The 14837-nt window shown below is 40.0% G+C and overlaps 1 protein-coding gene across 25 annotated transcripts in view; it reads right to left on the bottom strand.

Moving 5' to 3' along the window:
• The window catches only part of ERC1 (ELKS/RAB6-interacting/CAST family member 1), a 161255-nt gene that overhangs the window by 77369 nt on the left and 69049 nt on the right, over positions 1-14837 (bottom strand). For 21 of the 25 annotated variants that reach the window (XR_014538671.1, XR_014538672.1, XM_083572250.1 and 18 more), the window contains 2 exons: positions 8061-8196; positions 2656-2787 (listed from right to left, as the gene is read on the bottom strand). Coding sequence is in view for 23 of the 25 variants with exons in the window: in XM_083572250.1 (XP_083428376.1) it covers positions 2656-2787; positions 8061-8196 (268 nt within the window). In the remaining 2 variants the exon portion in view is untranslated. The remainder of the gene's footprint in view (positions 1-2655; positions 2788-8060; positions 8197-14837) is intronic. The other 4 variants (XM_083572249.1, XM_083572253.1, XM_083572252.1 and 1 more) reach the window with 1 other exon arrangement.

The raw sequence follows: 14837 nt of genomic DNA, 5'->3' as shown, positions 1-14837 counted from the left end.
GGACGACTCTAGGGTTGGGGCGCTCATCTCGCTTTACTGGCTGAGGGAGCCAGCGTACAGCTTCCGGGTCATGTGGCCAGCATGACTAAGCCACTTTCTGGCGAACCAGAGCAGCACACAGAAACACCATTTACCTTCCTGCTGGAGCGGTACCTATTTATCTACTTGCACTTTGACATGCTTTCGAACTGCTAGGTTGGCAGGAGCAGGGACCAAGCAACGGGAGCTCACCCCGTTGCGGGGATTCAAACCGCCAATCTTCTGATCGGCAAGCCCTAAGCTCTGTGGTTTAACCCGCAGCGCCACTCGCATTGTTGTGTATATGCATTATAATAATAATTTGTGGGGCATGGCTTCATTAAAACCCATGTTTCATGAGTTTGGACCGAGAAAGGCAAAAATGAGAGTACCCACCATCTGTAGCTTTATCTACAGGCAAGGAACCTTGACTTGACCATGTAAACATGAACCCTGCTGTACAGTACACTAATAAATCTATAGTTAAGAACAGTCTTGTGTATGTTCTATGTGAGAATTTCATTGCAGGTGACGGTGGTGGTGCAAGTGTGCTTGAAGAGCAACCATGAGATGATGTTACACCTGATGTGCTAAAAAAACAATTCTGAAACATTTACTAAGCCTGTCTAGTGGATGAAATGCCATCTAGTACATATGGCGCAATAGAGACAAGGGACTAGAGAATCAATAGTGAGGGAAACACTCTAGTAAGCGCATAAAGCAAACCATTTACTGCCTGCTCTTGCTGTTACATTAAAGTATTTGCTCTATTGGTACGTCAATACCATGCATTATTTTTTAAAACTGAGAGTACTTGAGTACTTACCACTAAAAAAGAAGCAGTTGCCTTAGCACACTGGCCATCACACCTTGGAAATCTGTCCTCTGATATAATTTGTCATCGCAGAGGTGAGCATAGCCCCCCCCCGCCCCCCAGTAATAAATTATGTATTTATTGCTGTCAAAACAATCAGTTTCCCCTGAAGAACTGCTCTAGTACTCTTTCAGAAGGAAGCAAACACTGTTTTGAAAGTCCTACATTATATTTTTGCTTGGGTACCTTTCCACAAACTGTCCGAGTCACTATTTTAAAGCACAAGCGCTTGAGATGCTAGTGGTAGTCCTTCTGTGCTACAGTGTTCCTGTGCTGTTTCTGCCATCCCCCAAAAGAGCAATGGCCAACACAGAACTCCAAGCTCTTGAGATCAAAATGGTTTGTGGAAACAGCAGAGGAGGAGGGTGCTGCATCATGTGAGATCCTGAAGGACAGCCATGGAAGCCGCGGCAGAATGCTGCATATGTCTGCTGAAGTAACATGGAAGCACATGGACGTTGTTGCTCATTGCTCTAATGTACAGAAACTCGTTATATGCTGTACAGTGGCTGTTGAAAGGGCACAAATGGTGATGATCACCACCACCATGACAGAAGACCATGAAATTATATCAACTATGAATAGATGAGTCATCCTGAGAAGAGTCAGATTGGCTGCCGATATCTGATGTGGAGAAATGGGCAACCTTGAGTTCGTCTTGTGCAATATTTAACAAGGTGGCAGAGATCAGTCCAATATTACTGACACAGGATGTTGTCTTATGCTGTGCTGTGGTTGGTGGGAATGCAGGACAGAGTCTTCTTGGTTGCACACTCACTGTGGAACGCCCTTCCCTCAGAAGGCTCATCAGATTCCTTCTTTATTATCCTTTTGCCAAGTGGTAAGGACCACCCTTTTCCTTCATGCCTTCGATATTGTTTGATCTTCTCCCATTGTTTGGTTTTTAAGCTGCTTGGTTTTGTTGTCAATTCTGTTCATGCTTTCTCTGCTACATGGTTATTTTATTTAACCACTTTTTTGGTGTTTCCTTTTATTGTTCTTTTTCTTTGTTGTATGCTGCTTTGAGCACCCTATTTTGAGTAAGAAACTAGCTCATAGATTGTTAATAAAATAATATCCTTTTAAAATAAGTATAAGTAGCACTGCCATTTCTAATGATGAAATGTTTTCCCAAAAGAGATTAAGGAATAATTTTCCACTACCAATTGTGGTTATATAGAAACAGTCCACATGAGGTTTCTTCAATACTTACTTTTCAAAGAAAGATAATCTCATATTAGATTTTATCCAGTTCACCCACTGCTTTGTATGAATCTTTGATAATTTTGAATCCAAAATCCTTTTATTTACTTTCAAAAAGTGTCTATGGCTATTGTGCAAAAGGCACTAAAATGTTAAAGAATTTAGCTGAGAAAATCTTCAGAATGAAAAAAGTGACTTCAGTCTTTTTTCTGATGTCAGCATTGTTTCAATGGAAAGGGGAGGTTATGGGTGAGGGAAGCAGCAGTTATCAGAATATGTTTCTAAAAGGGCTTAAATGCAAGATACAAAAACCTGTTTAATGATAGCTGTTCTCATACTGGTATATTTTACTGAGTGGAACTTGAAGGCACTATTTAGAGGATTCATTTTCAGATTTCAAAGAAGCTTAAAATATCTGGTGGGAAATTACTTGAAAATGAGCTAAATAAAAAAGTCTACCAAGGGCTTTAGGATTCTCTGATACAATGCTAAACAAATCAAGTTACAATACCTAACAATGTTGCCTAGATAGCAACAGCAGTGACTATAATTACGCAGACCTGTTTTTCAGACTGTATCCTGGCTGATTCTTCTTGAGCTAACACCATTTCACGCTCTGCCGTTATTTGCACACTCTCCCTGAGTGCCTCTTCTAGCTCCTCAATTCGATCATCCTTCTTATGCAGACTGTCCTGGAAAATGATAGGAGACCAGATAAAGTAGCTTGGATTTAAAAAGCCGGCAAGCCAAGTGCTACGTCAACCATAAGTTACTCTCCCGTGATGTAATTCCACAAGCACAAATCTTCGCATAGAGGAAGGGAGAAGTTGTAAGTGAAGGCAGAGCTGGAGAAGGTAAGCATCACAGCAAAGGAGAAAGATAGCAAACCAAGAGATCAGTGCTAGAAGTGCCGTTTGTGTAAAGAGCAGCTAGAGCAGTTGACAGATTATGTGCAAAAGATGCAGATTCACATGCAGCTCCATAGCAGGTTAGTACGCAGATGTTGTGGTATAGCAGCAAGCATTCAGAATCTCTTCTCAGGCACGCGCAACCTGACAGGCAAGGCATAGAAAACTGGAAGGAGTGCAACTTGCAGTTAGTGATTTGCTTGGAGACTAGAGCTCCTTTTTTTTCTATATGGAGAGTGATACAAAGCACCATCCGATTAAATCAACATGGCAAAGGGTCTATGTGAGATGGAAAGACGAAGGCCAGAGTGTCAAATAAGCAGTATTTGAAACATTAGGAACCGATTCTCTTCAGAATGAAATCTCTTACATATGTAAACCATGTTGTCATAGACCAAAATGCTACATCAGATGCTTATTTAATGTTTGAAACATCTAGTACAAAAACAAGAGATCTTTAGGCTATAGACTAGGAAATGTTTTTACACAAATATATGAATGTTGTCAGCTTCTGAAACTGTAACTCAGACACAAACATGAGTTGCCACTGCTTGCTTGTTATCCAAGGAGTGTTTTAGGTTCAACTAAATGACAGAACATTGTCTTTTTTCCAGTTTCACACTACTTCAAGTATTGATCTCATCCACCATGAATGTATGATTAGCAGGAAGGGTCTGCCAGGCTTCTCTGAAGTTCACAACTAGCATATCATATAGCAACTAATAAGCACTAAGAAATAAAGCAGCAGCAAGTTAGCATCCTCTAAGAATCCTCCCACGATTTCTGATTTGTCATTTCAACTCTGAGGAATGGTGGTGCTGTCTGTCTGGAAAGAGGACTGGTTTGGCACCATTCACTTCGTTAATTGCTAAAAAGATTTAAATGGTCATGATATTTGCAAGATCTTGTATTCCTGAGGATGATACACCTCAGCAAACCACTACAAGTTCTGCCAAATGTACACAGTTCTCTCAGACTCTTTCTGTCAAGGTTCTTGACTTATTAGAGAAGAACACAAGCCTAATACACACATATTGGAATAGAGAAAAAGGAGAAAGCAACATCATCTAACACAGGAAAAATTGTCCAGATGCTACTCAAGTGAACGTACCAACAAAGAAGATGATCTTCATACACTGGCTACTCCAGCATCAAGAACATTGTGCTTACTTTCTGATTCTTCTGAAGCAGTGTTGATTAAACGCTTCTAATGTTGTTACAGGTGCTTAGAGTTAGAATTACCCTACCCAGTCTGCAACAGACAGTCCTCGAAAATTATAGTGTGCAGTTCTAATTGCAGCAGACATGGAAAATACTCATTAGGTTGTCTATGTTATGTCAGAATCCAGACTGTCATATTCAGAATCTTCAGTGGTGTCTCCACTTCTACTCTATAGAAGAATGTGTGTCTGGTTAAAGCCGATCTGAGCAACTGCATAGAAGGAAGCATAGTATAATGGAGGTATAGCTGTGTTTTTCATCTGAGATAAGCAGCAAGCATTTGCAATTCAAGTACATGTAGTAAGTTTCCCTATTCAAAAGTATTGACTCTGTGGGACATTCTAATTCTACTGAAAATCCAGAAAATGATCAAGTAGTGCAACAATCAATTCCATCTTAATACTGTAATGTAATCAATATGGAAATGTAGCAATATATTTTGAATATTAATGTTACTCATATATTATCACTTAAATAAATATTCAATGAATCTGAAAAAGCTCAGCAAATGCAGATAGTAAACAAAACAGATGTGTATAGCAAAACAAGCAGCTATTAATAAATCATCATCAAGCAAAAGCCATTCCTGTGCCTAAGTTATAACTTGGTGATACATTATTTTTCCAGGATATGCCTTTTTGGAGGTGGTTGGGTGGGTAGAACATGAAATTTTCCCTAACTTCCAATTCCAAGACTGTTCCACACTGGCCTCTAACAAAGAGAAAGTTGTACAATGCATACTCATGATGCTGGAAGATGTTTTCTTAGTAACAAAGAGCACCTTGCTTAACAGAGCCTGAGAACGTGTCCCACTTTTTTTGCATCCTATTATTAAAAATGAAACCTATGATTATTCAATGGTAGTGGCAATGTCAGTGGAGGAAGCTCCCACATATTTTTTCATAGAATTCAGATGCAACTCTGGATGAAAGACTAGTGATTTTTAAAGTGCCAGATTCTATTCCTTGCAGCCAATAGACTATGTGGGAACAGAAGGAGTCAGTATGATCATTTTGTGAACCCTAATTGGTATCTGGGTTTGGATTAAATGAAAATTAAAAGGCACATTATTAAGCACATTCAGAAGCTTGTTTTGTACTAAAAACCAGAGGGGGGCTATTGGAGTTTGCCTCATATTTATGATAAGAATTATGAGCTACTGATTCATATTAGGTGACATCTCATTCTAAATGCTATTGTCTACGTACCTACTAGAAGCCATGAGAAGGAAAAAAGAGAGGGGATCAGTTTTTTATCTTCCTGTTACAGAAGCAAACTCTCATGTATAAAGCTCTTATAAGAGAACTAAAGATGGACAATATTATAAATCCATTTTAAATGGTTCATTTTTAGTCCAGGTAAATTGAGTTAATTGTCATTATTGCTGGTTTTATTCCTCCAATCCTCTTATTGTTCTTTCCAAATGTCAAGCTTCCATCATCAGAAACTCCCGTATAAATGAACACTTTGATATTTGACTCGGAAGAGACAAACCACATGCGTATTACAGACAGTGCAGTAAGAGCTTGGAAGCTTGTTTATTTGGCTGGATTGCAGATGGCTAGTTTAAGAAAATAGGGATCATATTTTTAAGCACTACATAATGAATTATTAATTCCAGCCAAAACCACAAAAGCCAAAATTATTAAAATTGGTGCTTCTGCGTACTAACCCCAAAACCGGCAATGGTTGCTTACAGTATATCTATTTCTCCCTGTGCTTACTTTTTTATTTAACTAATTAGCTCCCAGGAGAATAAAGGAAAACTAGTTGTGTTGGATAAGCTGACTGGATTCTTGCTGGAGAAGAGTGGGGACAGAATTTTAATGAAAATATTCTGAGTGAGCAACTTTATTAGCTCACCGTTGGAAGTGAACTTAGGCCTTACAAATCTCTTCCTCTGGGCCACCTTTCTCAAGGTCTAAGCTCTTGGACTAAAGACTGTGTGTCTTAAAGAGCCAATCCTGCAGACAAAAAATGGTTCACCTTTCTCTAGTGGCCTGCTCCCTGCATCTTTGAGGAGGTGTGGTAGCATATGGAGCACTTGATTCTCTTACAAGTCAGGCTTAGGGGAGGGTCCTAACTCAGGTTCTAGGCAACCAGCCTCAGGTTCCATGGATTCTGAGCCACTAGCCTTAGATTCTGTTGGCTCTGAAATACCAGCATCAGGAGGCTGCTCCAATTCCCCAGGTGGTGGTACAGAGCCAGAGACTAAGCTGGCTCCTTCACTGAGCTTGAGGGCATGACAAATATCCCCCTAGTCACTGTAATAAATATGATTTTATGATTAACTGCATCCTTATGGGATTCAGAGCAAGCTGATTTGATGTTTTAAAATTACATATCTATATATATCTACATGCCCATACTCACACACTCACACTAAACTACTGATATAATTAAACTGGACCTGCTACTAAATGGAGAAGAGACATGTCCAAAATAAGACCACCAAAGAGGACTTATTTCACCTTCAAGTGAATTGTTATCTATTTGAGAAAACTGACATTTGAATGCCATTACATACCTATATGTAAAGCATATGGCCATTATTAGATTAATGCTGAAATGGAGCAGGACATTTAAAGCCACATCTCCACTTACTTTGCAAAGGCTTACAAGTAGCAACACTTAAAACTGACCTATAAATTATGTCCCTTGAATTCTTCACTGTACCTACATTGGCAAGAGGCCCAATGAACACTGGGAATTTGTATAAGCTATGGATGATGGATGCACAAGTCCTGGTATAATGAGCAGTTCATCAGCCTTTCTTATATCTTCTACCTGTTCCACGTTAGCTTGCAACAGCTTCCCTAACGCTTGAGGAGTTATTTACACATGTACACACCAGAACCATGCCTCTTTCCCTTCCTGCCTCCCACAATCAGGCTCCAGATAGTATAGTGAATGTAATCTGTACAGGGCCTTGAGAAAGTGCACAGTCTCCCTTTCCCTGCACCCTCTCTCCATGTATCTCTGTTAACCAGAAGGTTGCTGGTTTGAGCCCACCCAGAAATGACTGTGGGCAGGATTCCTGCATTGAAGGAGGTTGGACTACATGACCCTCGGTCCCTTCTACCTCTACAATTCTATGATTCCATGTGGATAGTCCACTTTGAAATGAGAATCACTCTGTTACTACAAAACATGTTTCAAATTAATAAAACAGTAAATACATTTCACCTGCTAACCCCTCAGAGAACTTTGTTCAACTAAAGTATGTTCATCAGAACACAGCTTCCATTGCAAATTAACTTGGTATTGCAGATGACTGTCACAATATGCCTACTTTATGCTGTGAAATATTCCGTGAGGAGTCCCTTATGACAACATGGCACTGTGTCAGTGGCTTTACAGATGGAGGGAAATATGCAGTGAATAGGTGTGAAATTGAAGAAAATGATCCGTGCCCAAATAAACAGAAACGTAATTTTGTAATGCCAAGGATACTTACTGATACATGTGTGCTTCTCAGGTTTTCTTTACTGAACAAAAGCTAAGTCCAAGTATCTCAAAACAATTAAGCAAGATCTTTAGAAGCACCGGAAGCCAGACTCTGTAACCAACTTGAAATCGATGGCGAGTTTATAATGTTGTTCCAGTAACTTACGGCTGAAGCAAAGTCCTATTTGCTCACTTACCATAAAAGGGATCAAACTGTTGAAGCTTAATAGGCCACACACTTCCAGAATCTCAGAATGCTGTGAGGGTAAAGCTCCTCCTTTAATCACAAAGCAACTCCTTTATTAGGAATAAGTCTGAAAGCGAGGAAGCAACTGAGGCAGAAATCTCAAGGAAGATGGCCCTGTGTCAGACATACAGATTCACGTTACCTGCAATTGCTGGGAACTGTCATTAAGATTGTCTTCCCGCCGTCTAGCTTCTTCTAGCATCTGTGCACTCTTTTTCTTCTCCACTTGTTCTTTATGCTTCAGATTTGCTACCTTTTTATTCTGATCTTTAATTTGCCTGTAAAGGGGAAAGCAAGTATTCAAATGCTTGTGCAAATCTACATTTGAAAGCAGAAGTTATGAAATGCAGGGTAGAACAATTCTTCTGTATTTTCAGCAATGGCGTAGATTTGGCCAAGTTATTCACTGCAGCAACCCATTTTCAGTTAAGTGACCAAAGTCGACAAAATCTTATGAAATGAAATACTTCTGCACACAATAAATTAAACAATGGCATTCTAGAACTGGCCCCAAGGCTGTGCTTGAGTTCAAAAACTGAATATGCACTATGGTGACTTTTTTTAAAGACAAGATGAGAACATATTAAGATGAAGCCTACGGTGTTAATTCCAGGGCCGTCTTAAGCATATCCGGCACCTTGGTGCAAAGATCCCTCCGGCCTCCCCCCTCCCCCCGTTTCCCAGAGTTGTTGACCCAGTGGCATAGCAAAGTTAGGTGGTACCCAGTGCAGATTTTTTTTGTCAACACCCCCCCCACACACATTGAAATTATTAAAGTAGGAAAAATAAGATACAGTTGCAAGTGTTATTTTCTGGTTTATTTACTTAACATTGTGAGAATAAGCACTTAAAACCCATTTTTCCTAACTTTGTTCTCTGCAAATTTTGAAATCACATCAACTCCCAGAGTCGGTGGAGCTAGAATAAAACCCAGCCACCCCTCCAGCTGGACTCTGTCCATGGAACCAGTGAATGTGTGTGCTGCCTTCTTCAATTTCAGGGGGGTATGTGGGCTAGATGACCCTTGGGGTCCCTTCAGTCCTGCAATTCTAGGATTCTCTGTTGCCACAGGCAGAAAAAATGTCTCAGGCCAGACAAAATGTGTGGGCACCAATCCGCATGGCTTCATAAGAAGACAAGACACATTCATGGAGGGGATTGTTACCAATGGCTACCAGCCAGGATGGCTCTGCTCTGTGATGCTTCTGAATGACAGTTGCTGGGAACCGCAGGAAGGAAAAGGGCTGCTCCTGTGCTCAGATCCTGCTTGCAGGTTTCCCAAAAGGGGCATCTGGTTGGTCACTGTGAGAACAGGATGCTGGGCTAGATGGGCCACTGGCTTGATCCAGCAGCAGACAGCAGTTGCTATTTTCCCCTAAAAAGGCCATAGCAGGGAAGGCGATGATGGCCACAGAATACAAAACCCTGAACTGACCAGGCGTATTCTGGCGTGGAGGGGTAGCCAGACAAGAGAACTGTTTGCCCACTCTGCGCACAGCAGTGACCCAGTCGTTTATGGAACAACTGTATATCTGAAGAAATTGTTTACATTTTTTTTGAAGGATGTTGTTATTGTTTTGATTCTGCAAACCGCTTTGATTACCTTTATATTATGAAGTGGCCTGCAAATCTTTTTTTGTTGATGATAATAATACCACCACTAAATAAGCATGGTCAGATGTACATTTCAAGTTCAGTCCCTGCTGTAATTTTTAAGGTGCATGGAAATAAATGTTTTAGTGCTGTTTTACACTTAGAAGTTGTCTCCAGAGCCTCAAGCTATTCTTCAACCCACAGAATTCATAGTGTTAAGGCAAAGGAGAATTCCTTGGTAGTGGGTAGTGTTGCGGGGTTTGCACATGCTCAGTGTCTCAAAGATGTTTCACCTTGGCATTGTTATTCAGAATCTATTTTTATATTATTGTTCCCACGTGGGAGGCCCCAGGAATTGTGTTTAGTGGCCTTGACATCCTGTCTCTTGTGTAGGAATGTAAGAGGCTCCTCTTATGTGCTACATTCAGGCACTGTGTGGCTCAACCACCGTGCAAAAGCTTTCTGAATGGCTCCCACCCCCAAGATGAAGAATGAGCAAAACAGAACAGTAGCCTGCAATTTAACAAACTGCTGTTTTAAGATAAGAGAGGCTTTAAAACTGTTAGCCAAAGAATGACTATTTAGTTATGTTGAATATTAGACGTTTGGATACTCTTTGATTAGATAGTCTTTTGACCTTGTTTGCTCCAGTAGATGACCCAAAGAAGATTAGGCCATGCCTGCATCCCATCTGTTCTGCTAACAGTTAACCTAAGAGGCCTTTTTGACATTTAAGAGGCTGAGGAGCGTTCTCTTTGCAAGTATGCCATCTATGGAAGAAAAGTGGAGGTGTAATGTCAGATTTATATCACACTCTTTTTCCACCTAAAAAAGACTCCTATGTGGCCAGAGAATCAATGTATCCCAATGTTTATATTTCAGTATATATGATCTAGATTAAGTAGTTTGCAACACACACTCTCAGGGAGAATGGCCACCTTTAGAGGTTAGAGAGCAGGTTACGACTCAAATTCTGACTCATTGTTATAAGAGCTATTGTTTCGTACAGTCATACCCCATGTTATGGACGCTTCAGGTTATGTGTTTTCGGATTGCGGACTGTGGGAAACCTGGAAGTACCGGAACGGTTTACTTCCGGGTTTCACTGCTCGCGCATGCGCAGAAACACCAAATCACGCCGGTGCAGACGCGGCGCTTCAGAATGTGAACGCTGCAGGTTGCGGACGTGCCTCTGTCACGGATCACGTCTGCAACCCGAGGTTCCACTGTACTATTATTTCAATAGTTCACTGTTCTATGGTTTTACTTCTTTACAAAATGTGTATATATGTTAACTTGCAATACATTTTTATTTGCATTATCTTCCAGTTTAGACTTTTTAATGCACCACACCACTAATTTATTGTAATAGTAAATTAACTGCTACAAATAAAATGTGCTTAAAGATTCCTTTCCACATATTAGACTTACTCTTGAATAGTTGTAAAGATCACAGGTAACACATGTGAGGTGCACATCACCTCACATTTCAGGGCATATGCGGCTACGCCTAACTGCTACAGTGCCCATTTCTATGGTAACATGCGAAGCAGGGAAACAGTGGGGGAGCAAACTCAGCTGAGTGGCCTGCAAAAGTTCTGTCCCTCTGAACAAGAAGCTTCTTTTCAGCTGATAAAAACTACCTGTGCAGTCCCTTTCAACATTAGTGCCAGGGCTAAATGGCATTTTGGAATCATTCCTGTATCTTTTGGGAAGAACAGGCAACAGTGTCTGAAGCATTAATTGGATGCTTTTTATAAATACAATATTTATGTTAAAATAAATTAAAACAGGCATTTTTAAAGGCAACCCCCCTGTAAAGTAAATAAGAAGCAGACCCATCCTGCGATGTCATTTAAAGAGAAGATGAATTCCTCTCATCATTTATGCCTCAGACACAATTCAACAGCTAAAAAAAATCATTATGCTTTTGAAAGGAATTAATGTAGCACTGTTAAAACGAACGTTAAAACGAAGTTCAAACAGTCCATTAGGAGTTCTGTTTGCGAGCTTCTTGCCACAAGTCCTCGTCATTTTCTTACACTGCTCTTCACTTTTCCATGGCATTTATAAGACAAGGCAACCAATGCCAATGAAAACAGTGCTTGTTGCTAGAAGTCATGAAAATATAACTAGCCTGTTGTATGTATGCCAGCAAGAAGCCCCAAATGGGTTTTCAGAGAGGGGTGGGTGGATTTTATATCCTGAAACCAGGAAACCCAGGTTTTAAAAACAAATTCCATGTACAGATAAGTATAGAGGAAGGGGAAGGGAAGTAGAATTGAAAACTGAGATGGGTGGATAGGAGAAGTCAACTTTGTACCTAACCATTAAAATAGGTCTCAAGAGAGTTCAAAGGTGTAGGTAAGATCAAGAAGCAGATTAATTCTTGCCACTCTACCCAGTACTTATTTTCTCATTATTTCAATCTCAGTATTTTGCAAACTTCACAAAATTATATCATCTTCTAAACTTACTAGAGTTTATGTGTCTATACATCGTCATCTGAAAAGTTTCCTGGGGGCTACCTAATCAGATCCTATACCTTCCCCCCAGCACCTACTCTCTACAGTAATCAGGGATTTGCAAGTCCCCACTTCCCCTTTTAATGATTCTAGAAGGGTTACAATCTATCCTTTGGAAAATCCTGATTCTTAACTATTTTTCCAAAATTAGACAAATTGTTTCTGTCCCTTCCTCCATATTCTTTCCAAAAAAACTCCTTCCTTTGGGAGGCCAGCCATTTGAGAAACACAGACTGCATCTACATGTGGTTCATTTTTAAAGGATTATTTAGAATTTTTTTTTTAGAAGCGTTAGTAGTAGACTCTTTGAAATTAATGGACATCAAATATGGACATTAAAAAGCTATACTAGTAAAACATATCAAGCACTGAAGGACCACTGGGGAATATATAAGGAAATCATTCCCTTGGTAATTTTTATTGTAATTATGAGCAGGTCACTCAGTATTGGGTCAGTTCCTACTTCAAGAAGCAGGAAGGAAAGGCTAAAATCCTCTTCCTGGAAGGTGAAGGTTCCAACCCATCTCCAGGCTCGATAAGCAATTAAACATTCAGGTAGGTAGCCGTGTTGGTCTGACACAATCAAAATAAATAAATTAAAAAATTGCCCAGTAGCACCTTAGAGACCAACTAAGTTGTTCTGGGTATAAGCTTTTGTGTGCATGCACATTTCTTCAGATACACTTCTTCGTGTATCTGAAGAAGTGTACATGCACACGAAAGCCTATACCCAGGACAACTTAGTTGGTCTCTAAGGTGCTACTGGACAATTTTTTAAGCAATTAAACAGTGAGAAATCACAACCAAAAACCTGTGGAAGAGTTGGCCTAAATCCAGCAAAAGCAATTAAGAAAGCTAGGTTGAATTTCTACCAAAGCAACACAACAGAGTAGAGCCCAGTTTTTTCAGTGTTAAACAGTGTGGAAAAGACTGCATTTCCACTCTTAACAAATATGTGAATCAGTATGCAGGGTGAGCAGAACAGTCTCTCCCTATAATAAGAGAAATTCATCAAGCAAAAAATTATTTTGGCATTTCCCTGAACATGCAAAGCCTCCAAATATGGATGGGGACAGGGAGGTGCACACAAACTGCACCTCAAACATACGGTATTTACACAATATGCTCTCCCTCTCCCGCCCCCCCCCCATGTTGTGTGGGTCTGCAGTGGGGTTTGTTCACACTTCTCTGTGTGACTATGCTCAAGAAAATGCAAGCAGAAGTCTCCCACAGACCTTCACTATGCAGTCAAGGGCTGAGAGGGGCATGATGTGTTGGGAGAGCGGTTTGTATATGTGCCCCTGCGCACAGTTTGAATCCTTGTTCACTAGAGCACACCTCTTCACTGTTCAAATGGCAGTAGGCCAGTCATTGCTGGAGTCTCTAACATAGAACATCTGAGGGGGACAATGAATCCCTTACAGTCACATACTTTGCTGACCCCATGTAAGCCTGGAAGACTTTTATAATGCCTTGTAAAAGGTATGAACTTGTGGCTGCATTACACATTTCTTGAGTGGAGAGAAAACTACAGAGGCACTTGTGGCCCTGAGTGAGATAGACTACAAAGTGGTGCTACAAAGAGCAATACAATTTCTCTGCTGATGGGTTAGAGTACTTGTGGTGACCTCTTGGGAACCACACATACATCAACTTGGATTCCATGATGGAAGGAAAGTGAGATTGAAATGCGAGAAAATAAATAAAATGAAATAAATAAGTGCTATTCACTGGAACTCATTTTGGTTTAGTTTTGGTAAACCATAAAACATACATGGTTTATAGTGGGGTAGGGGGACTCTATAAGCTATATAATGACTGTCTACTTTGTCACTAATAGGTGCACATAAATCATTTGTTATTAGTCTTTTTTTAAAAAACACCCTCTGGAGGCTGTATTTGCCGGAATAATCTGATGCACGTAAATTAAGTTTGAATAATAACCTCAATTATCTTTCTAATGATGTCACACTGGATAATTTGTTTACTTTGGGATATGTTAACATGACGATATATTGTAATTTAAACATTTTACATAATGGTAAATGAAAACACTGTGCTCCATCAATTTCCCTAAAAAACAACCTCTCCCGTCCCTAAATAATTTCCAATGTGGCGCTTTCAAAAGCATTGTGAGCAGTCAACAACACATGGAGAGAATGAATGTGCATACATGTGCTGAACCCTACAATATCTGAAAATTATTTTAAAATAATAGTACAAATATTATACTCATTTGGGCACATAAAGAATGTGAAATCTACTCCATATACTGTACTACTGCACTGTAGATTAAACTATTGTATTGCATTGTATGTGGCTACCCTTGAAGACAGTCTAGAAGCTGCAGCTAGTGCAGGATGCCACTGCTAGACTAGAATTGCAATGGTTGCCCATTTGCTGTTTGGTCTAATTTAAGGTGTTAACTTTAGCATGTAAAACAATAAATGACTTTGAGCTGAATACTTTTATAGCTGCTTGGTTGAACCCTATGTTCTGTATGGAAGGTCCTTTTTGTGGGTATGTTGATGTGCATAACCTGATACATAGTGACACAGGATAGGGCCTTCTCTGTGATACTGCCCCAGGTACAGAACATCCTTCCTCTGGAGATACGACAATGTTCCTCACTGATGCTGCTGATTATTATTACAATTTAGTACCTACTCTTCACTCTAAGTTACAATGAGTTACAACATTTAACACAACATTAACTTAAAATACAATATTGCACAATGTTAAAAACAGTCTAAAACAACTTTTTAAAATAAGGTGGGCCCTACAAATATACATCTCGAGTG

This window comes from Podarcis filfolensis (assembly GCF_964270895.1).
Source record: "Podarcis filfolensis genome assembly, chromosome: 10".
Taxonomy (NCBI): Eukaryota; Metazoa; Chordata; class Lepidosauria; order Squamata; family Lacertidae; genus Podarcis; species Podarcis filfolensis.
The sequence above is the reverse complement of the archived record's forward strand: the minus strand, read 5'-3'. Positions and strand labels throughout refer to the sequence as shown.